The following is a 23,638-nucleotide window of genomic DNA, read 5'->3' on the forward strand; positions in this document are numbered from 1 at the left end:
CAATAGCAGTCCTGGGCATATGCTCATCAGAAGATCATACTGAGAAAATGCTGGCTTATTGACGTGGCTCTGGACTAACATCTGTTGAAGACTTGCTCTACACATTTCATCTGACATGTTCTCAACCTAAAGTTGTGTAGAAATGTAGACCATTCAGTGCCCTATGTTATGCAGAGCCAAGATAGTTTTTTCAATAGCAAGAACATACCCTTGATCATTCTTAAGAAACCAAATAGCCTCGATGTCTGCTCATTAGCTGTGCATTCTTTCAGTTATATTTTCTCAGTGAGATACTTTCTTTTACTTTTGAGTAAGTTGGGTGGGTGTGGTTATTCCCTAATGTATAAGGCAACTTGAAAAAAAATTAAGACTGGAATATCTCCTGTTTAATTTGTTTCTTTTAAGAATTCTTCAGAGGCAGATTTCTCTACCCTTAAGAACTATGGTTTTAAAGCTGGAGCTACTGAAATGTACTCTTCCCTGTCCCGCATTCATCCCTTAGACAAAATTCCTTTTGATTTTGAGGAAAGATTTTTTCTAAATGAAGTTGTGGAAACTGCTGCATAATGAATCAAACTAGAAATATCCGAGACAGCTGATTTTTGTGAAGACATGCCAACTCTAAAGTGGTGGTTTTGTCCATCTGTTTAGTATACATCTGCATTAACATATGATGGAGTACTTGTGATGGCTGAAACTTTCCGTAATCTTAGAAGACAGAAAATTGATATTTCAAGGAGAGGAAATGCTGGTGATTGTCTTGCTAACCCTGCAGCCCCATGGGGTCAAGGAATTGATATGGAGAGGACATTAAAACAGGTAAGGGTAGGCTTTATTCTAGTGATCTTTGTGAATATCAGATACTAGTTGTACGCTATATGATTTGGAAGATACTCAAGGGTAGTAACAGGAAAGGGAAAATTTATTTTTCAGTTTTCATTTGGAACAGCTGGGGTTGTTCTGGTTTATAACTTGGAATGAAGGCAGAGGGGAAATACTACTATTTGAAACTACTGTTAGTTCTATTAAGGTAGTTGGAACTTCCTCCACTGAACTGATGATCTCATCTGTTACTTTCACATATAACCTGGCTGTACAGAAATTGTCATTTAAGGGAAAGGGTATACCTACATAATATAACCTTTCAAATATGTTTCTGTCATCATGAATTAAAGCAGATTTCTCCCAGGGAAATCACATAGATGGGGGTTTTTTTGTGTGTGTGTGGTGGTTTTTTTAAAGAAATAACCCAGAGCTACTGCTCTCTGATGTCAGGATTTTGAATTCCTGATGAATATGGATGCCTAGAAAGTTCCAGATCTCTGTCAAGATGATTTAGCCTTTCCTTTGAATGGGACAGTAAGAAAATAAAAATCCTGCAGTAGAATTTAAATCATTGCAAATGAGCAGGCTCCACTCAGGAGAAACTGCTGAGGAGAAGTGACTGCTGACAGAGCTGGCAGCTCTGTGCCTGGAAACCAAGGTTTCAGTCCTGGAGAAAAATCAGCAGAGATAGAAATGGACAGAGGGAAAGAGTAAGTGATTTAAATCCACATCCTGACTCATAGGGAGAGAAATAAAGCATTTTTTATGCTTCACATACTCCTTGCAGATGCGCAGATCTGTAACAACCGAGAGAAGCATGAAGTCAGGCTTCTGTGTTCAGGCAGACAGCCTGAGTTGAATCTGGCCAAAGAGGTTTGCATGGCTGGATCCTGATATGATCACAGCCAGCAGCAATATGGCCATGGCTTCTTTGAGATGAGGACCACAGTCTGGGTATCCTTCAGTGAGGCAGTAAAGTGCTGAAAGAAAAAATAATTCTGGTTTCAGCTGATACACAGGTGGTAGAAAACTGCAACAGCCAATCTCTGGGCTGCCCTTCTCCACTCTAAGGCTTTGAAAACACTCTTTTCAGGCCCTGTGCATGTCACCCATGTTCTGTAATAGTAAATTGTTTTGCTGAGGCCAAGGTAGTTGTCAAGTTTACCTTGATGAGCAGTATATACTAGATTTGTACATTTAATCCACCAGAGTGTGAAGTAAAAAGATATATGAGCAAAGGCCAAACATCCTATGAGTTTATTTCACATGATGCAAAATGTTCTGCAGGAGTGTTGAGAACGGTTGAAAATGTACTTCTCTTATGGACCTGCAGCTCAAAAGTGTTGAGCTGCAAAGCATGGAAGAAGAGAAGGTCCATTGAGTGTCTTTTGTAGCACTTAGATACTGGCATATCTAAGCCTATTTTAAGCATGGTTTGACAAGAAAAAAGAATACAAAGGAAAAGTAGCCAACTTTTTTGCTTTAAAATGCCTGACTATTCTATAGTAGTGTTGTTATGATAATCATAGGACATAGCCAGGATAAATTGCACTGCTGTGACATTTGGAATAAAGACTAAAAGGCTGGATCTTCCATGATATTTTTTCTTTCATTTGTAGATTCGAATACAAGGATTGACAGGAAATGTTCAGTTTGACCACTATGGTCGCAGAGTCAACTACACCATGGATGTCTTTGAGCTGAAAAACACAGGCCCTCGAAAGGTATGTGCTAATAATATTTACTAACCTGATTTTATATACATGAGTTATGTATGATGAAATGATTATGCAAACAAATTAAACTAGACTCTGGGTGGTTTAAAAAAATATAGTGTATTCAATACATGGATAGTATTTGTGGTAAAAGCAGATTTAAACTTAATTTTCCTGTAGATACTTCAAAATAGTATGTACTATATATATACACAAATGGAGGAACACAAAAACAAGTGTGCATCTTGGAGAGGTGGGATGTCAATCAGTCAAATATACTAATGAAAATCAGCTGGATGGAATGTTGCCAGGCTGCTGTGTGGTGGAAAATAGTCAGAACTCTGAAAAGTAGATATTTCTTATACCTTATCCAAAGATTTCTGTCATGCAATTTACTGATATTTTTAAGCTGGCTCATTTGTATGTTCTGTGTAAACATGAATCATAGACTGTAACTAACATAGGGCTTCTAAGGGGGAAAGGAAAGACAAGAGGAGAGAGAAGAAACAAATAATGCCCTGAATACTTCTGTTTTCTGAAATTAATTGCAGTATCTAATCCTGTGTGCTTGATTGGTTGCTTGTAAGCAACTTAGGCAAATGCACATTAATATATGTCTAAGCAGATCCTCTGTCTCACTGCATGTAGCTTATCACTAAGCCCAATCACTTTGAAGAGGTAAGTCTGGGTATTTGTTAGCCCTTTCTCATCTGTGCTGAAATTCATAGTATAAAACAAGCAGAAAACATACTCAAGACTCAAGGATTTTATTTCCTTTGGAAGCACTGTGGCCTTTTTTTTTTGCGAACAAGGGAAAGTGAGAAGCTGATGGTGAATAAGAGAATCATGGCCACTTGAGTAGGGGCAAGGCAATTGGAATTGAATTACATAGTCCTCTGCTGTCAGGCCACAGGTGACAAGCCCAGTAAATAGTACCCTGGGTGAACTGTGTGTCCCTGAAGACAGTTACATGCCACAGTGATGAGGAGGCAGAGTGTTAAACTAGAGACCCAGAGCAGAATTACACACCGGGATTAATTGCCAGTATATCACAGTACAGAGCTGTAGACCAAAGAAAAGCTTGTGCCTGTGTATGAGGCATATTGGTACAGTTGCCTTTGAAAGTATAACAGATGGCTGAAGAACAAATTGGGAAAGATGAGTCTGTCTTCCTTCTCTCTTGGGAAACCCAGTGTCCCCTGCCAGACAATGTGTCTGACCTTGCTGCCACCCCTGCCCCCTTTCTGGCTCCACGCAGCACTGTTGGCAGCCAGGAGGATATACGGGTGGCTGGGGTGCATCAAAGGCAAGTGGTGAAATACGACCTTTCCATCCTTGATTCCCAGTTGTGCAGGAGGGAAGGCAAGGTGGAAAAGATGTGGTCAATTAGGTCACAACTTCAGTAACTCATTAGGGAATTTGCTTGGCTGTTGAAAGTGGCCTGTTCCTGTTTCAACATTTGTCACCTGTTTTGAAGAGGTGTCTGGCTGGCACCACTGCAGGGATGTCCCCACCCTCCCTTCTTGCCTGTAATTTAAGGGGAGGGTGGCTGCAAATGGGGGAGCTCTCTCTGAGCTGTGGTAGAGTCCCAAGGTGTTTTTCTTACCTTTTCAGGCATGCCTCTCTGCCACTTTTAAGCTATTACCTGTCTTTGATATAACAAGCCATAACAGCTTTGACAAATCTGGCTACTCACAAGAATTTATTTCTCATGTATTACATAGTATTTTTTATGTGATCATTGGACCAATTCTGTGCTCCAGCCTGACAAATCCTATATAATACGTGAGAAATGGCTATACTTAATTGAACTAAGAGGCCTTCACTTTTAATGTCTTTCTCTCATGTCCTACATAACATGACTTATGAGTCACCCAGCAATATCTTTTCAAGACTAGCCTTTCCAGTCAGAGTAACGCATGCCTCTAACCTTCAGAAAAGTGGGGTTTGTTGCCCACAGCCTTAAGGAAGTGAACAGAGCATTATAAAATGGCACAGCTAGTCAGAGGCAGACTTCCATATAGTTTAATAAAATGGGAAGCAGTGGCCAATGGTCATATTAGTTTCATTTATGCAGTATTTCTTTCTTGATTTTTGTCTGTAGAACAACAACAAAACCTGCTGGTGAGGGGAAAGGATGTGAGGAGGAAGATCACAGAGATGTAACGGGGTGGCTTCTGTGACTGGAGTGTTGCCATGGAGGAGTACAGGCTCTTTAGGAAGGACAGGCAGGGGAGATGAGGAAGGGGAGTTGCCCTTTTATGTGAGAGAGCAGCTGGAGTGCATGGAGCTCTGGCTGGGGATGGATGAGAACCCAGCTGAGTTTATGGGCTAGGATTAAAGAGAGGACAGGTCAAGGTGGTGTTATAGTGGGTGTCTAGGTGCTCTAGGCCACCTGACCAGGAAGAACGAGTGGATGAGGCCTTCTACAGACAGATAGGAGCAGCCTCATATTCACAGGCCCTGGTCACCATGGAGGACCTCAGCCATCCCCATATCTGCTGGTGGGATGACACAGCAGGACATAAGCAATCCAGGAGGTTCCTGGAGTCCATTGACAACAGCTTCCTCTTCCAAGGGATAGAGGAGCCAGTGAGGACAAGTGGTCTGCTGGACCTCCTGCTCACCAGCAGGGAGGGGCTGGTGGGGGATGTGAAGGTCAAAGGCAGCCTTGGCTGCAGTGAGCATGAGATGGTAGCATTCGGGAGCTGAAGAGCAGGGAAGAGGGTGAAAGGCAAGCTCACACCTGAGGAGAGCAGACTTTGGCCTCTTCAAGGTCCTGTTGGAATATAAGAGCTAAGGCCTTGGAGAGAAGTGAGGCCCGAGAAAGCTGCTTAATATTCAAGGATCACCTCCTCCAAGCTCAGCAGAGTTCCCTCCCAATGCATAAGAACTCAGCAAAAATGCCAGGAGGCCTGTGTGGATAAACAAAGAGCTTCTAGCCAAACTGTGACACAAAAAAGGAAGCATACAGAGGGCGGAAGCAAGGATGGGAGGAATACAGAAACATTGATCATCCAGGGACAAAGGTAGGACAGCTAAAGCCCAAATGGAGTTGAATCTGACCAGGGACATTAAAGACAACAAGAAAGGCTTCTATATATGTACACAAGTGACAAAAGGATGACTAGGGAAAATGTAGGCCCTTTGCTCAATGAGACAGGGGACCCGAGTCCACAGAACATGGGAAAATCTGAGGTACTAAATGCCGCCTTTGCCTCATTCTTTACTAGCAAGGCTGGCCTTCAGGAATCCCAGGTTCCAGAGACAAGGGAGAAAGGCTGGAACAAGGCAGAGGTACCGTTGGTGGAAGACAGTCAGATCAGGGAATACTTAAGCAAACTGGACATACATAAGTCCATGGGCCCTTATGGGCTGCACCCACATGTGTTGAGGGAGCTGGCAGATGTCATTGCAAGGACACTCTCAATAATCTTTAATTAATCATGGCAACTGGGAGAAGTGCCTGAAGACTAGAGAAAAGTAAATGTCACTCCTCTCTTCAAGAAGGGCAAGAAGAAGAACCCAGGGAACTACACCTCAGTCCCTGGGAAAGTGATGGAGCAGCTATTCTTGGAAACCATTTCCAGGCACATTAAAGACAAAATTATCATGAGTAGTCAGCATGGCTGTCTTCACCAAGGGGAAGTCATGCTTTATCAGTGTGATAAACTTTTACAATGAAATGACCGATCTGGTAGGTGAGGCGAGAGCAGTGGGTATTGTCTACCTGGGCTTCACTAAGGCCTTCAACACTCTATCGTTTAAGATCCTCCCAGAGAAGCTATTGGTGTATGGGCTGAATAAGCAGACAATGAGGTGGATTGAAACCTGACTGAGGGGCCAGGCCCAGGTGGTGGCAATCAGTGGTACAAAGTCTGGTTGAAGGCCACTAACTAGTGGTGTACCCCAGGGGCCAATACTGGATCCAATCCCATTTAACATCTTCATTAATGGTCTGGATGATGGAGCAGAACGTACCCTCAGCAGGTTTGCTGGTGACACAAAACTGGGAGGAATGGCTGATATGCCAGGGGGTTGTGATGCCAGGGGGTCGTGCTGCCATCCAGAGGGACCTCAGCAGGCTGGAGAAATGGGCTAACAGAAAAGTCATGAAGTTCAACAAGAAATGCAAAGTCCTGCACCTGGGAAGGAATAACCCCAGGTGCCAATATATGCTGAGGGCCACCCAGATGCGGAACAGCTTTGCAGAAAAGGCACTGGAGGTCTTGGTAGATCTTGGTAGACACCAAATAGAACATGAGCCAGCAATGTGCCCTTGAAGCAAATAAAGCTGATGGTATCCTGGGCTGCATTAGACAAAGTATTGGCAGCAAGTAGAGGGAGGTGATCCTTCCCCTCTACTCAGCACTGGTGAGACCAGACCTGGAGAGCTGTCCAGTTCTGTGCTCCTCAGTACAAGAGAGTCATGGACATACTGGAGAGAGTGAAGCAAAGGGCCACAAATATGATAAAGGGACTGGAGCACCTTTTCTATGAGGAAAGGCTGAGAGAGCTGGGACTGGAGAAGAGAAGACTCAAGAAGGATGTGCAAATCCCTGAAGGGAGGGTGCAAGGAAGACTGAGCCAGGCTTTGTTCGGTGGTGCCCAGGGACAGGACCAGAGGCAATGGGCACAAACTAAAACAAAGGAAGTTCCCTTTGAACATCAGGAAACACTTTTTTACTGCAAGGGTGACCAAGCACTGGCACAGGTTGCCAAGAGCAGTTGTGGAGTTTACATCCTTGGAGATATTACAAAGCTATCAGAACATGGTCCTTGGCAACTGGCTCTAGGTTGAGCAGCAGGATTGGACCAAATGACCTTCAGAGGTCTCTTCCCACCCCAAGCATTCTGTGATTCTGTCATTCACCATTCGTCATGTCACCAAGATTTAAAAAAAAAAAAGGGAGGGGGGGAGGGGAAGTAAACAAAGCATGTATGTACATGCACAAGACAGATTTGGCACCTAAATTCCAACTTGGGCAACTAACATGAAAATTGATTAACAAAAATATTGAGTATCCTGTTGCCCTTAGTGACTTGTGGGCTTCAGCAGAAGTACTTCAGTGGTTGCTACAAGGTGCACAGCCCTTCAGAAATGACACTATTCATTCAAATGCCAAACTGTTGTGACAGATTTACTTTGAGGCAGATATTTTTCCTTGGGGATTTGAGGTATTTGTAGGAAACCATATGGTTATTTAGTACTCTTACAGTAACTGTGAATCTATATATTTAAACAAGTGTCATGATATATATTTATTCAGTAATCCAGCTCCAGAGTTACTTCAGTGCAGGTTTGAGATGCACACACACACAGTCACACCCATGCACACAAGATAAAATTCCTTTAGAAAATGCCTTCCGTTCCTCAAAAACCTCCCTTATCTATGTCTGCATTTTCGTATGGCACTTAGTTTTATAACACAGTACATCATTCATTTTCTGCTTTCCTTCTGAACTTTCCAGCAGTGAGGAATTGCACATTGAAAAACAAGCATTCACTATTATAATGATTCCCAAACTGCTAGGTTTTGGTGTACATATTCTGCCTTTAGCTGGTCACAGTTTTTAACAAGAACTTGACATTTTGAGTTGTCAATTGTATCTGTGACTCTGTAGTTGTCTGGATGAAAAAGAATATTTGTTAGCAGTGCATCCTACTAGGAAGAAAATCTGTGTCTCCAATATATCAGCAACGCTGCAGAATCCTGTTAGCCGCAGACACCTAAATCAAGGCTCCTGTGCTGTAATAGCAATTGCAGAGAGAAAAGGAACATTTCAACTAAATATGCCAGAAGCTGTGCACGGGAAGACTTTATGCATGTTTGCTTTGCTAATAGAAAAAAATATACTCATTCATACTCAATCTTACTCACTCACTCATATTGAATTACTTCATGTATTTGTAATTCCCTATGGTGAGTTGTGTCTGCACAGTGCTCTGAGGACTGCTAAAATGACCTGCCTCTCCATAAATACTTTTTTTTCAAAAAGGAAATTTATGAAACAGTAAACGTAAAAATCAAGAGTAATGTTAGTTGTTTTAAGAATATACAGGATTCTTTAACATGTATGAGACCAGGAATCAAAAGCACTCCCCTGCACTTCTAGACTCTCATACCGCATCACTGCACTGATCTGAACATGATGTTTCTCCATGTTGTGGAGACAGAATCCTATGTGATGGTGAATTTTGGTCTGGGTTCTACCACAATGTTAGAAATAAAATTGGCTGTATAGCTGATCTATCATTTAGCCAGTTTGGCACTGACAGTTACACTGGAGCTCTGTCTGGATCCCACTTCCCACCTCAGTTTCCTTTCCTCTTCTGGTAAGACAGACAAGGCATTGCTCTGTCCCAGCTCTTGGTCTCATGAACTCCTAATTAATCAAGGAAGGAGGGAAGGGACAGTTCCTGCTGGCTGGCCTCTAGCTGCTCCCAAACAGTGAGCTGTGCCAGCTTGAATTGCATCTCTTTGATAGAAACCTTTTAACATCACTGCCGCTGTCTGCACCTTTACTGAGAAAAATGTCAGTCTCTTAATTCATTAGGTTCTCAGCAACCTGGAGAGCCCCTTTAGGTGGAATTAGGGCACTGTTCTAATGACACATTTGTGTTCACGTTGTCTGTTTGAGGTGGAGCTGGGTGCTGTCAGTGCTGGGTCAGAGGAACAGGCACTGAGCCACTCCTCAGTGGCCTTGTCAGAGGGTCCACAGACACCCGTGATCTAGTTGCAGAAAAGCGAATGGCAAGAAGGGGGAAAGGGAGGGTGTGGGGGGGTTTCTTCATGGGAGTGTAAGAAGTGACACGAGTGATTCAAACCTGGCTCTAGAGTAGTTCATTGCCAGCATGAACAAAGGCAGCTGTTTCACCTTAATTCTGCTCTGGGAAGCTCTGTGGCAGCCTAAACACAACCAGGGAGAGGAAAACCTGATTTGTTCCACCTCCCTGTGGGCACTTTTGGAGCCTGTGGGCTTTTGGAGTGAAGTCACCCTCACCATGTTTTAAGCAAGCACTTTTCTAGGAAGGGTGCTTATACTGCATGGGCTGAGTCACTGTCGGGTGGTGCCTGTCTGTCTGGTGAGTCTGAAGAAACCTTTAATAACAGGGCTTCTGATGTAGGTACTAAAGGTCATCACCATCAGTTAAGTGGAACAGGCCTGGTGTAAGCCCCTGGGTTGGCATCCCCTGGGAGGCCCATGATGGAGCAGGGAATTGAGATCAGCCATTGATTTGCAAAGCTGTCATCCAGATGTCTTTCACTCCTCCATCTAAGACCAGAAGGTCTTAACGAATGAAAAATTTCTTATGGAGAGCGAAAATTCTTATATCTCATTTATGCCCCAGGAAGGCTTCAAACTGTTGAAAATGGATTTAGCTTGTCCCTCTGGTTGAAGTAAGTAGCTCATGTCATTCAGGAATGGCTGAGTTGCAGCAATACCAGGTCTGACTGTGCAGCAGTGGTGCAAGATGGTATACCCAAAGTGTTAGATGCACGCCACCATGCACCTGTCTGTGAGTGCAACAGCACTTCCTTTGGTACAAAATTACTTTGGATCACTCTGTTCTTATAATCATTTGCATTTGTAATTACACAGAATGCAGACTTTTCTACTGTAAATTATATGTGTTTTGTTTTGCAGGTTGGTTACTGGAATGACATGGATAAATTAGTTTTGATTCAGCATGAACCTACACTTGGAAATGACACTTCAGCCATTGAGAATAGAACAGTAGTTGTCACTACAATTTTGGTAAGGTGTTTCTTTTTTTAATGCTTATACTGGTGTGTGACACAATTTCTTTTCTAGTTATGGTCTAATTTAGAGTGCCAGTTCCTAAGTTAGTGGGCGGGTGAGAGCCATATATCTTAATTATCTTGACTGTACAGAGTTTTTTTGGTATGCATTTATTATAATGATTCACTTGGAATCGGTATTTTAAAATTGAGTTGCGGTAATTTTTTTCTGTTATTCAGTCTTTTTCATTTTTTACTAAAGTAAGTCTCAGAAATACAAGTGAATTCGTTCAACCTCTAATTGATAAATCTTGACTCACAAGAAACTGGAAGAAAAGAAAAACCTGAAACCTCTAAATAACAGAATTGAAGAGAGGGTATAGAATGAGATGTCTGTAATACCAGTGTCCCTTTTTGTTGACACATTATAAATTCAAAATTGACATTATCAAGAGCTAAAATTCCAAGTTTTGTAGTTAAGTCAGCCAATCAGAACTTGATTATACACTTAAAATTCTGAATGAAAGCATGAATTTAGTAGATGCATTTCAACATATTTCTTAATATGTTTATTCAGCATTTCAATAAAATTTCCATTTTAATACAATCTAAATAGATTTGGGGGTTGATTTTCCAGTGTCGTTGTTTTTCAAGAGTGGTTGCAGAGGAGAATGCAGTTGCTTCGTTCATTTACATTTTTAATACATAGCTTTTCAAAACAATTTTTTCTTACAAACCAGTATTTTAAACAAAATATTTAGCAATTTTCCCTTAGATGTTAGACATGCCCTTTTAAGCTGATGTTTGTCAAAGCCAACTGGCAAAGGGTGACCTTTACCTGACCGCTTTTAAGATTTTACATCTCAGTTCACTGCCCTTTTCACCTGCTTCATTTAGACAAGACATTTTAACCCTTTAGAATAAACTGTGTTTCAAATGGAAAGGAATATTCTGTATGTGTTGTTAAGCAATATTTTTTCTAATTTGATACAGAGTTGAAAATAATCCAAAGGAAAGTGTCAAGGCATTTTCTTACTGAAAAATGCAGTTAGTTATCAGATTTCCATCAATGTGTATCAGCATTTATACATTAAGTATGTCTTAACAAATCTCCTGTTGAAGATTATCATTTCAGGAAGCAAACCAACCAAACTACTATACAGGAATTCAGAATGTAACTCCTAACCAAATTGTGTACCTTTTCTTTATTTATTTATTTTTTTTGCATGGGACATTTAAAATATATGTATCTTGTTCCTAAAAAAAAAAAAAAAAAGACTTGGTGATGGAAAAAAAAATATACTTCAGTACAGTCCTCCTCTTTTCAGCCTCTGATGAAGAATCCTATTTTAAGAAATTGATCAAGGAAGAAAAGAGTCCCAAGATGCTGCGAACATTCCTAACTAAGGCTCAAGTATTAACCACCAGTCTAGTAGCATTGAGCTAATTTTTCCATATGGATTACTGTTCCTCTGACTGGATGACCAGGCACTGAACCACCAAGAAAAGTTCTGTGACTAATCTGAAATGTCTAGAACAGATGACGTTAACCTTCAACTTTGCCAAGCTGAGAAGAGAACGATGTGAATAACAAGCTTTCAGTCGAAATTTTCCTCTCATACCAATCCTGATATCTTTGACTGAAGCTACCATACATGAATACTGTAATTTCCATAAATAGCTCCAAGCTTAGGAGAAAAGAGTAAAAAATAATAATGAAAAGTAATATAAAAGGTTCCTGTTTGCCAGAAAGGAAAAAAAAGGAAAACTAGAAAACTTTTAAAATGTGTTATCTTGCCTGTCCTGTTTGCATTGAAGCATTTTGATGTGCATAATAAATGTTATCTTCAAAAGAACTTTTCCAGTCCCTGTACTGAAAGGACTGGTGGGATCATTTTCAAAACCAAAAAGCTGAATTAATATTCCAAAGCATGCCCTATGTTTATGCAGCATGTCATTTTGGGATAAATGCAATTATTTGAAAGCAGCACTGCTTCATGACCAAAAGTGTCCCCTTTCAGTGTTTCAAAATCACAGTGCAAGAGAAATATATCAGAATTTGGTTTGAATAAGAATATATGGTGAATTCTGCCTTATCATGCCCATCTCACATTGACTCCACTGGGAGCTGCACATATGATGCTGAAGGCAGATTAGAACCATGATTCTTAATGTTGGCCTGCCAGGGCAGTGTATTTAGCATCCATAAGCATATGATCACACACACAAAGATACATTTAACTAGACTAACTTTCAGAATCCTGTTATTTTGCTCTTCTCTGTATTATAGTCATGTTGCAAATGCCAGACAGAGACTTTTTCACCTCCTCGTTGCTCTCTTCACATTGAAGGGAAGTTGAACCATTGTAGATGACACATATAATTTTGGTTGCATGCATATTTTCCAACATTAAACTGAAAAGCTTCTGCAACCAGTGCTGTCAGGCTTTTCAGTCTTCAAAGACAGATGTTGTGGCGGCGTAAGAAAAGTCTACAAGTTTTCAGCATGGCTCGCTTTAATTTTTGCCTGAAGCGAAATAGTGCAAGTTGATTCGCCTGCTGTTTCTTCGATTTTTATGTGTCTGTGCTTACCTTGCTGTAATGTGGCTGTATGGCTATTGCATAGAAGATGCTTTATAACAAATTATCTCTGCACTCAAAGAAATTAGTACAGCATTTCCTACTTGGCAAAATGTTATGTTGATTTGTAACGTAGTGAGAGCACATAGAATTTATTTTATGGTTTTGGTTTAGTGCGTAGGCACTCCACCTGTCTCCGATGAGTCATGTAGTGAAGGAGCAGCCCAGAGAGAGGTGGCCATGGGGGCAGCTGGTGCTCTCCACCAGCTTCCATGAAGGCCTGCTTTTTATAGTTCCTGGGAGAGACCTTTGTCCTGTACCTCATGATCACAGGCACAGCCTCCTGCACACCTGGCCCTCTGGAAAGGACAGATTTTCTACCTGTATGCAGAAATATTTCCTCAAGGCGGGGGGGTAGAACGTCCACAGCAGGCTTGTTCTATGACTGGATAAGCGATGCCATGTGCAGCTTTCCTCTAACACTGAGGTAAAGCAAGTGACTTAGCCAGCCAAGAATAATGATCATCTCTAATTTAGCAAGTTGGAGAGATACAGTGACAAGTTGCTGAGGTAGAGCGTGGGGAGTAGGCTGGGAAGACTACTCCAAACTTTCTAATCCATTTCATGATACACCCAGCTCTGTACCTACTCTGAGACTGCAAAACATAAAAATCACAAAAATCCTTTAGAACCAAAGCTCAATGTACATGTGGCTTTCAGCTCAGTATTTTAAATCAGATAGTCTTGGTGTTGGCAGATCAAGCTTCAAGGGCAGGATCCAGTTCACGACTGAGTCACCTAAATGTAGATGACTTTACAAAAGCTATTGATTCAGTTGCCCAGTTGTAAGCACTCAGTGACATTTAACATGCTCTAGAATATACTGCCAACCCCCCATTTCTTACACTGGCAGGATGACACTTGCCTGTCTCATGCCATATATGACCACTCCATCTGGCTGTTTCAGCTGGTGTATATTGTTTCAGGCATATGGGATAAGTAGTGCCCCAAGTATGTAATTTTTCGTGGAAGTCCACAAAGGTTTAGAAATTGATTCATGGCTCATAGGTGGATGCCTAACACTGAGGGTATCAGACCTATCCATAAAGAGGCAGCACAAAGGACCTGCAGAATGGCACTTGGAGGTCAAACCGGTTACCTTAGGGCATCTCAGATGACAGATAACCTTCATTAGGTGACTGAGAGCCACCCTCATTGTTTTGCCTGATATACTCTTGACAGAGTCTTACCTCAAAAATTCTAACTATAACCTTCTTTCTCATAACAGAAAAATATTTTTTCATTAGAAATTTTATTAATCAAATTCTTTAGTAGACAGGAGGAAAAATTGAAGTTTGTTGCATGACAATAATAAAAACTTCAAACCGAATCCTGAACACTTTATTCAGAAAAAAAAACCAAAACCACAAAAAGCCAAAAAAAACTTTCATTGACATCAACAGAAGTTTATTTCAGAATAAAGTGTGATAATGTGTGACACTTCTATTCTAAAAATGAGACATTTCCTTGCACAAATATTTGTCACTTTTACAGATTATTTTTACAATGTTTAAAGATTTTGAAATGAACTGTAGAGTAGGAAAGCCAAACATAGATCTGTTTGGTATTTGGGTTAGTTACTTTCTCCAGCTTCCCTTATAGTATGAATCATCAGTTGTGAGCATTTTACTGTATACATGAATTTGTGGCAATGTGGTGGAATGATTTGTTTACATCTATAAAGGTAATTGTTGCAGACATCAACTTGTATTTACAAATGTTGCATATTGTTATAAGACTGTGAATTATATAAGTAAAGCTTGCACCATTTCAAATATCTGTTCCGTGCTAGTCATTGATCATTTTAATGTGGCCTTTTCCTTGATTCACTACCTCATAGAATACTATTAAGCAGCTGAAATCTTGCAAATATTGTGGTGTTAAACCTCATTCAGCAGTAAGTCAAACCTGTGTTTTACATATAGTAGGTTAAGAGTTTATAGTTTAAAAATGTAGTAAATGCAAAGGTGGAGTGGAGAAGTAATATTTTTATTAGACAAGATGCCATAACTGGAAACTGAAAAAGTATGCCTACTGTTTTCAGCTATTTCAGCTGATTTAATAGAAGATGCTACCTCTCCATAGATGTCTTGCATCTCTTGTATCTTTAGACTAGCATGTTTACACTAACATTACTACTAATTTAGAAAATGCTATTGTAATAAGTTATACAGGAAAAAATAATCTTTGTCAGTGCCACAGATAGAAAAGAGTATCAAGGTATGGCTGAGTACATGCTATTGATCAGTTCAGATATTTCATGACTTTGCAGTGTGATCTTGCAAGTTCATCTGTTAAGTTGCTTGTTAGCAAACCAGTAAAACTTGCCTTTCAATGTCCTGATGTTATTATAATAACATCTGCACACCTCATTAGTTTGAAACACCCCCAACACCTGAAATGGACAGAATTTAAACTAGTGCTACTGTTTGATTTTTTCTGCAAACAGTCTTTATCAGAAAGCCACATTCAGTCCCACCCCCAACCTCTCATCAAACTCTACCTTGAAAATACATCTCTCATTATTTGGCAGGTAAAGGAGGCACAGCAATTAAACTGTTATTTATTCTCTGTAAAATAGGGAGGAGGGAAAGGACAACATAGTAAGCAAAAGGTAGTAGGTGTTCCCATTATTTTCAATTGTATTGTTTCACACTGGCAGATCTCACTCAATTGCTCCTTTTAAAGCAGTCACAGCAAGAGGTACTACCTTACTTTATAAGAGAATTGCATTAGAAGAGGTGTTCCTTCTAAATCAGTAAGATTGGTCTGTAGAAAGATAAGTGGATGGGGAGGGAACTAATGCAGTTCCCCCACGTCACCCAACAGTTAGATCCCTGCCAGAACCCAGGTCTTCTGCATCCTCACTTGGTGGTCCCTCCACTGGATGGGATGGCTGCTGCTAGCGCCTACCAAGGATGGTGTTGGACCCCACTACTTCCCTTCTCAGCATTCTCTTACAGAACTCCTGGTGAGAGGGGCTGAAGTTTATTTAGCCTTCAACAGGAAAAATGAGGCATCTGTCATTTGCTTTGCTGTGCAGACACAGTTTAAATGCTTTTTTGTAGCAGCCCTGTTAGTGATGAGGTGCAGGCAGAAGCGCTGTGTCTGGGTTTTGGGAGAAGGAGCAGGCTGACCTGGCCTCTTCTGTGCCTCTCTGCTTTGTGTCCCTCTGCAGAATTATTATTTCCTGGTGTGAATTTAATTGTATGCCTGTGGCTTGGGTTTTTATAAGAAAGGCTGAATCATAAGACCTGGCAGTCACTAACTCTGGTCTTTGAAAAACAAAATTGCTTTTGATGTGCAGCGACCAAATGTAGCTGGAGCTGTTAAGGCAAGCCTACAAATGCAGGATACTGGACAAGACTCAGTTCTATTTCTAGCTAGCAGTTCACTAAATCACAATCAGGAGATGTAGTATTTTTCTCCTTTGTCTATTTTAACCATTTTTGTGCAATAACATAGGTAGTGAGATCCAGATTTTGGGTTTTGCTCTCACAGGATCAAAAAGCTTAAACAAGGAATAAACATTTGATTCATGTGCCCAAAATTCTTTCTAAAATCAAGATTACTGCAAAGAGAGGGCAGGACCCCTTCTCCCTGCTCTTCTCCCTCCCTCCCTCTGGAAAACAGGCGTTTGTGATTAAGCTCATTTAACTGGGGATAGGAATACAAGAAATGGTGAAGGCTGCTGGTAATACTCAGCCAGCTTTCCTTTAAAGATACAAACTCGACGGGCAAAGTTACTGCATTGCATCACTGCAGTGATTACAGTGTGCAGTTAATGCTGTAGCTCAGTGGTGTTCTCAGTGCCCCAGCCACACGCATCAGGATGGTGACAACTTGTCTTGTGATTGTCCCAGTTTCAGAAGTCCTTGGTGATCCTTAGCCATGCAGTGGTCATAACTAAGTGCTCAAGAAATGCAATAACCTGCTGTCATCCTCCAACTTCTCTGCACATTTATACTTTTACATAGGACAAGGAATCAGTCAGACAGAGTTTGGCTTAGAAAGTGATCGTTGCGGAAGCTTTTCTGTGTAGCTGAAGTAATGGCCATAATGCATCAATGGCCTCCAACACTGAATTCCTGCGAAGGGATTGTGGCCCAAAGAGGCATGCCCATGGCAAAGAATAGCGTAAGAAGGAGCTGGTGGGAGGAAAGGTGTTCTGGGAATACATCTGAGACTGAAACACTCCTGCAATATTTAGGAACCTGACTATCTTTAAGGAAACACTAGCGCTTCCCCATTCCAAAACTGTGTGAATTTAACATGGGACCTTTCTCTCACACTGAAGCAAACAAGCTACACAACTTTCTCCACTCACATTGTACGAAGCTCTGTTCTGCCATCCATATACAGAGGTGGGTCCTGGCCAGAGTTACCACAGGGAGTAAACTTATATACGTAAAGAGAATAGTGCCTCCCACATATAATCACTCTCTTTTCTATTTCTTTGCCTTTTCACATTATAATAGTAAATTAAAGGCTTGCCTATCAAGTTCCTCTCTTGGGTGGATCCACACACTGCTAACAGGATACATTTTGGTATCCAAAAAGAAAAATTTACCTGACACATGGAAAAATTTTGGAATTGGTTTATTCAGTCACCCTATTGCTCCTGGGATGCCACGTATCCTCCATTATTAAATGACCAGTAGAAGTTACAAAATTGCTGTTGCTTACAGCTGATGTTGATGTAGTTTCAATGAAGCAGACATTCTCAAGCTACATATTTCCCTTTATTTTTATTTTTGTACTAATTATGTATGTGGGAAAGATGTGAATAGGACAGAGTGCTACCAAGGTTAGTGTCAAAAACACGATTGCCAGGGCCAGCACAGAGAAAACTTAAGTTGCCAGCATTTTGTGATGTAATTTCAAACAAAGGGTGACAATTGTGACAGATATTTTATCTGGAACTGGCTATGAATATGAATTTTATGCAGTAATTTAAAAAAACTACCAGGAAGTATAGTTTTTTATAATGATTTCTAAAGTCTGAATCCACACAGAGCAAGAAAGAAAAATGTGACCTTGTTTTCCTAATGTGACCTTGATTTCACAATCACATTATATTCACTGTTGTAATAGTAAGGTCTACAAAGGGATTGTAAGATCCACTTTTTGCGACAGGTTTTACATGTTTTCAATGGCACTCACCATCGCAAAATGTTTTGGAACTTCTTTTTCATGCAACATGTAAAGTGAGTGTCAGCTTAATACCATTTTTGGTCATGCATATTGCTTAGATTCATCCTAAAGGATCTTGCAGAATCTGTACTGTTTATTTGAAGGGGAAGATACATGTTTCCTCAGAAATGTATTTCAATATTCTTACTACAATATATATAGCCTCTTAATAACTATGCATTCTAAACCTCAAGAAAGGAAATTATTCAAGCTGCGCATCTGAAATTACATAAACAGTAACCACACTGTTAGAGGATATGCTTACTTCCTGATGTCAAAAGCATAAATTATACTTTGTGTTATCCCACAGTCATTTGCATTGTAGAGGTTCGACCTCTCTTCACACTTTAAATTTAGCATATACTGCACTAAGGTCTTTCATTTTAAACAAAGTAAAATTTGTATGCATTCTTTAATAGCTTTTGTGTTCATAATTTGTAAGGTCGATAGATCTTGTGAAATGTATAAGCCAACTTGCAGTGTAAATAGTGTCCCTTTCCAGAAGGGTTTCTCTCTATACATTTTAATTTAAATGTGCTAATACTATCCATGAACTTTTGATGAAATGTGTGTTGTTCAGTCAGTAGATGACATGTTACTTTTCAGAGTGTATTAGGTATACTTCTCCTTTACAGTTCTACTTCTTTCATTATAGGAAGCCCCATATGTTATGTTCAAGAAAAACCATGATACGTTTGAAGGGAATGACAAGTTTGAAGGATACTGTGTAGATCTGGCGTCAGAAATTGCAAAACATATTGGTATCAAGTACAAAATTGCCATTGTTCCTGATGGAAAATATGGAGCAAGGGATCCAGAGACAAAAATCTGGAATGGGATGGTGGGAGAACTTGTTTATGGGGTAAGCATACCAATTTTTGAAGCAGGATTTAATTTATCGTAGAATTAGTCATAAAATATAAAGTATATGTGCATTTTATTTAACCTTGAGGTCACAGAAAAGAAACAGAATTCTGTTTCAGATCTCTGTGCTTTCATTTGTTTTCGAGAGAAAATTAAATAGTTTCATGCAAATTCTACTATGTATTCGACTAGTACCTTGTCACATTAGAACATCCATAGTTTGCCCATCCCTTAAAAATTCATTGATGTTAGAACTAATGTTAGAGACCATCTAATCCTGATGTATTGTAAAACTTAGCAGGGAAGAATATCACTCATTTACTCATTGTCATGGAATGGTGGACTGATCTTTTTAAAAAGATCGGATTCTTGGGCTGGTTTGAGAAATGGGAGAATCCACCATCATTATCAAACATATATAACAAACCACTGCAGACAAGTACACAAATAGGTCACTCAGAATTCAGCCTTTTAAGATGAACATCAATAATAAAATTTAAGAGCAAACCTGGTAAATTCAGTAACTAATAGCATTATCTTATATAGCGATTTGGAGGATTCTTCAGAATAGCCTAACAGTTAACAATTCTGTTGACACATAAAGTTGTAATATGTAATTAAAATAGTTCCAGCAAACCTGAAGAAATATTTGCAGTATCTGGTGTTACCGAAAGTAGCAAAACTCAGAGCTATGCTTGCTGATGTCAGCAGTTGCTAGTATCTGCACTGAGAACAGATCAGAATTCTTAAAGAAACTTCACTGCAGTGATGGAATAAAAAAAAATAAAATCCTAAAACTGTTCAGGTGAGGATTTTTCCACCAATGAACTCATAACATGCCTCAGCCTCTCTATATAAAACTATCACATACCAGTTGGTCCATCCAGAGCTGTAGTTTTTGCAATTCCAATGATGGATAGAGCCACATGTGACAAAAGCCTAGTGGCTTTTCTAGCAGATCCATTTCTGTTCCATTCTGCCAGCTAAGTATAGCTGACAAATTTTATTGAAGACTTCTCCACTAGTATCAGTTCAGGGGACTACTCAACGTTCAATAGACTGTCTGCTGCAGGAATGTGGGAAATCGTGCCCCAGAATTTTGTTGATTTCTTTTCCACCTGGGAATGGGAAGGTAATACCAGCTTCACAAAATTTATGTTCTTGGAAGTACTTGGAAGAACCAGCCTCACTTGTGTCTTTAAAAAGTGGAAAAGCTGAATGATCACCAAGCATGTGGATCCACTTGAGTGGCTTGGAAGCAGCTGAAATCTCAGGATATTAAAAGTCAAGGGGTTTTCCGACTTACTTTATCAAAATGGAAGCAACTCCTTGTCTGGCTTTTAATTGCAATAGCAAACACATGATTGTCAACATCTATGCTCTGTTTTACACCAGTAGATTTTTTAAATCATCCAAGGAATTTTACAAATTGTGAGAAAATTCCCTTGCCCAGATGCATAATTTCAGAGGCCTGTCATTCTGGTTGAAAATTACAGGGAAAACTTGAAATCATACTTTAGTTTTCTGTTTGGGTTTTGGGTTTGGGTTTTTTTTCCTTTTATCTTGAAAAATTTACCTCATCAAACCCAAACTGCCCTCGTACTAGACTGAAATACAATGTGCTCTTAGGAAGCTCACACAGAGAGAGGTTCATGCCAGTACTGGAATGTGACCTGCAGCTGTTAGCATAGCTGGAAGCCACAAAATTCACAGGCATAAGGAACCTGTTGCAAATTACCTACATGAAGAGGACATCCCAGAATACGTAGTCAACACTTTGTTTTTTGTAATGGAAAAAATTACGTGAAAGCTCTTTAAAGTTTGATGGCCAAGTTTAAAAATGCCTGCACAACTATGTGTTTAGGAAGGCTGTAGTTTGACTGTGACTCTGGGGTTGAGCTCTGGGAATCAGCTGCAGCAAAGCTCTCAGAGCTGCTTTTTTATTGAAAGATCTAACAGATGTCCGCTGTTGCCCAGTATATTTGCTGTACCGTCCGAAGGCACCTTGATATATCCCAGTATATCCTTGGCACCAGCGAGTGTCCAGGAGCTCTGGAGCTTGTCTGACTAATCAGCTAAATTGCAGCAATGGTCCCTGGTATATTTTTGGCCCATGATTACCATCCAGAACGATTTCTGAGCCCAGCTGGACACTAGGATAGACCATTCCCTACAGGCAGCTTGAATGTACCCATGCTGGTTTAGAGGTTAAATGACTTTCATAGTAGTGACACAGACTGCCCTGTGCCAGCTGGCCTTAAGACCGAGAGCTGTTCCAAACATGTTTAATGCACTTTTAAAGGTGTAGCTTTAAAAGAAATTGTTCTTTCTGTTAACTTATGAAAGTTTGCAGCTTAATATTTCCATAGGGAATCTAGGAAAAGCATCCTCCCTACAACTTCTGTGAATCCTTGCCAAATGATTTACAGACCATCAGGTTCCCTGGCCTATTCCAAACAGAGAAAACAGAAAAATCAGTCAACCAGAGACTTTCCTGCAAATCTCTGCTGTAAGAGGATGTTCATCTCCTCTGATAGATCCCCAAATCATAAACACAAGTACTCTGAGTAGCTGGCTATGCTTCAAGCAAAGCTTTTTATACGCAGCCAGGTCTGGGACAGAATTTGCAATTGAATTAGCAAGTTAACGAGATGATCTGTTTGGGAAACATTTTACAGCTTCTAATTCCCAACCACATTAAAGGATTAACAGACAGTTTTGTGCTGGCCAGTGAGACTGGACCTTTTCTGTGACACACAAAAGGATTCTCTCCCTCTCCTCTCCTCGCCTCACCTCGCCTCTCCTCACCTCGCCTCTCCTCGCCTCGCCTCTCCTCGCCTCGCCTCTCCTCTCCTTGCCTCTCCTCGCCTCGCCTCTCCTCTCCTCTCCTCTCCTCTCCTCTCCTCTCCTCTCCTCTCCTCTCCTCTCCTCTCCTCTCCTCTCCTCTCCTCTCCTCGCCTCGCCTCGCCTCTCCTCGTCTCGCCTCTGCTCTCCTCTCCTCTCCTCTCCTCTCCTCTCCTCTCCTCTCCTCTCCTCTCCTCTCCTCTCCTCTCCTCTCCTCTCCTCTCCTCTCCTCTCCTCTCCTCTCTCCTCTCCTCTCCTCGCCTCACCTCGCCTCTCCTCTCCTCTCCTCTCCTCGCCTCTCCTCTCCTCGCCTCTCCTCTCCTCGCCTCTCCTCTCCTCTCCTCGCCTCTCCTCTCCTCTCCTCGCCTCGCCTCTCCTCTCCTCTCCTCTCCTCGTCTCGCCTCTCCTCTCCTCTCCTCTCCTCTCCTCTCCTCTCCTCTCCTCTCCTCTCCTCTCCTCTCCTCTCCTCTCCTCTCCTCTCCTCTCCTCTCCTCTCCTCTCCTCTCCTCTCCTCGCCTCTCCTCTCCTCGCCTCGCCTCTCCTCTCCTCTCCTCTCCTCGCCTCGCCTCTCCTCTCCTCGCCTCTCCTCTCCTCTCCTCTCCTCTCCTCTCCTCTCCTCGCCTCTCCTCTCCTCTCCTCTCCTCTTCTCTCCTCTCCTCGCCTCTCCTCGCCTCGCCTCGCCTCGCCTCGCCTCGCCTCGCCTCTCCTCTCCTCGCCTCGCCTCGCCTCTCCTCTCCTCTCATCTCCTCTCCTCTCCTCTCCTCACCTCACCTCACCTCACCTCACCTCTCCCCACCTCACCTCACCTCTCGCCTTAGCCCTCTCTATGTTACTGAGACTGGAGACATGCCAATTTTATCCCACGTCCTCTCCAGACCCGTATGCACCATTGGTCCTTCTGATACCTGCATACTTCCGATACTGCACGGAGCAGCTAGTTTTTTACCTAAACTCACTACTTGATTATTCCATCACGTCCCAGGGGAAACAGTGTGTAAAGTGCTGTGGTTACAGTTTTTCTGTGACTGCACAGAAGGTCATAGTGAGGGGTTGTTTATTTTCCTGTTTTGTTTTTAGAGCTCGGTTAAAAACTACCAGGGAGTCTTGGTCATTTGCCCCTGATGTATCCAGTGCCTGCAGTGGGCCCTCTGGGGCTCTGTAGGCCTTGATATCTAACTCACAGGAGAAATGCTGGCTGGGGATGAAATACCATCGAGCACATGTAACAGGTGTTTCCAAAGGCAATAACAGTCAGCTCCAGTTAAATATTCATTCTCCTGACACAGAATGCTATGCTTTCACTGCTTAATACCAAAGGTCACAACTCATTTCTGTTTAAAATCTGAGAAGCTATAAGCTTCTGAGGCTGAAATCACTTCCTGCATGTTTTTTCTTCATACAGCTTGTACCAAGCATAGATTTTATCCACAAGGTTATAATAATACTGGAAAAGTAAAAGTCTCTTACCATCAGACTTAATCTTGCCCCATTGTATGATACTGGATGAATCCAGAATCCATCTGTACTTAGTGGTGCAGCCTTGATTGAAATGCTGGTACAGATGCAGTTGATTCAAGTGTGAAGTATGATTAGTCTTTGTCAAAACAGATTTCACTGGCAACAAAATCATTAATTGTTTGCACCATTGTTATATTGTTAATCACTTAAATCCTTAATTATATGGTGTACATTAACTGGGCAAAGCACTAGCACTCATGGTTATCATGCACAGCTATTGTCATTATTTAGCTTTCAACAATGAAGGGTTTGTGTAGGCTTTAATGTGGCACACGGTAATCTTACAAAAACCAT

General features: G+C 41.2%; 1 protein-coding gene across 3 annotated transcripts in view; it reads left to right on the forward strand.

Moving 5' to 3' along the window:
* GRIA4 (glutamate ionotropic receptor AMPA type subunit 4) overlaps positions 1 to 23,638 on the forward strand; it is a 240,671-nt gene that overhangs the window by 165,208 nt on the left and 51,825 nt on the right. For 2 of the 3 annotated variants that reach the window (XM_055703130.1, XM_055703131.1), the window contains exons 7-10: positions 652 to 819; positions 2,445 to 2,549; positions 10,191 to 10,301; positions 18,774 to 18,980. In XM_055703130.1, the coding sequence (XP_055559105.1) occupies positions 652 to 819; positions 2,445 to 2,549; positions 10,191 to 10,301; positions 18,774 to 18,980 (591 nt within the window). Of the gene's footprint in view, positions 1 to 651; positions 820 to 2,444; positions 2,550 to 10,190; positions 10,302 to 11,613; positions 14,703 to 18,773; positions 18,981 to 23,638 lie in introns of those variants that run through there. The other variant, XM_055703132.1, reaches the window with a different exon arrangement.

Source organism: Falco cherrug, chromosome 2 (genome assembly GCF_023634085.1).
Source record: "Falco cherrug isolate bFalChe1 chromosome 2, bFalChe1.pri, whole genome shotgun sequence".
Lineage (NCBI taxonomy): Eukaryota > Metazoa > Chordata > Aves > Falconiformes > Falconidae > Falco > Falco cherrug.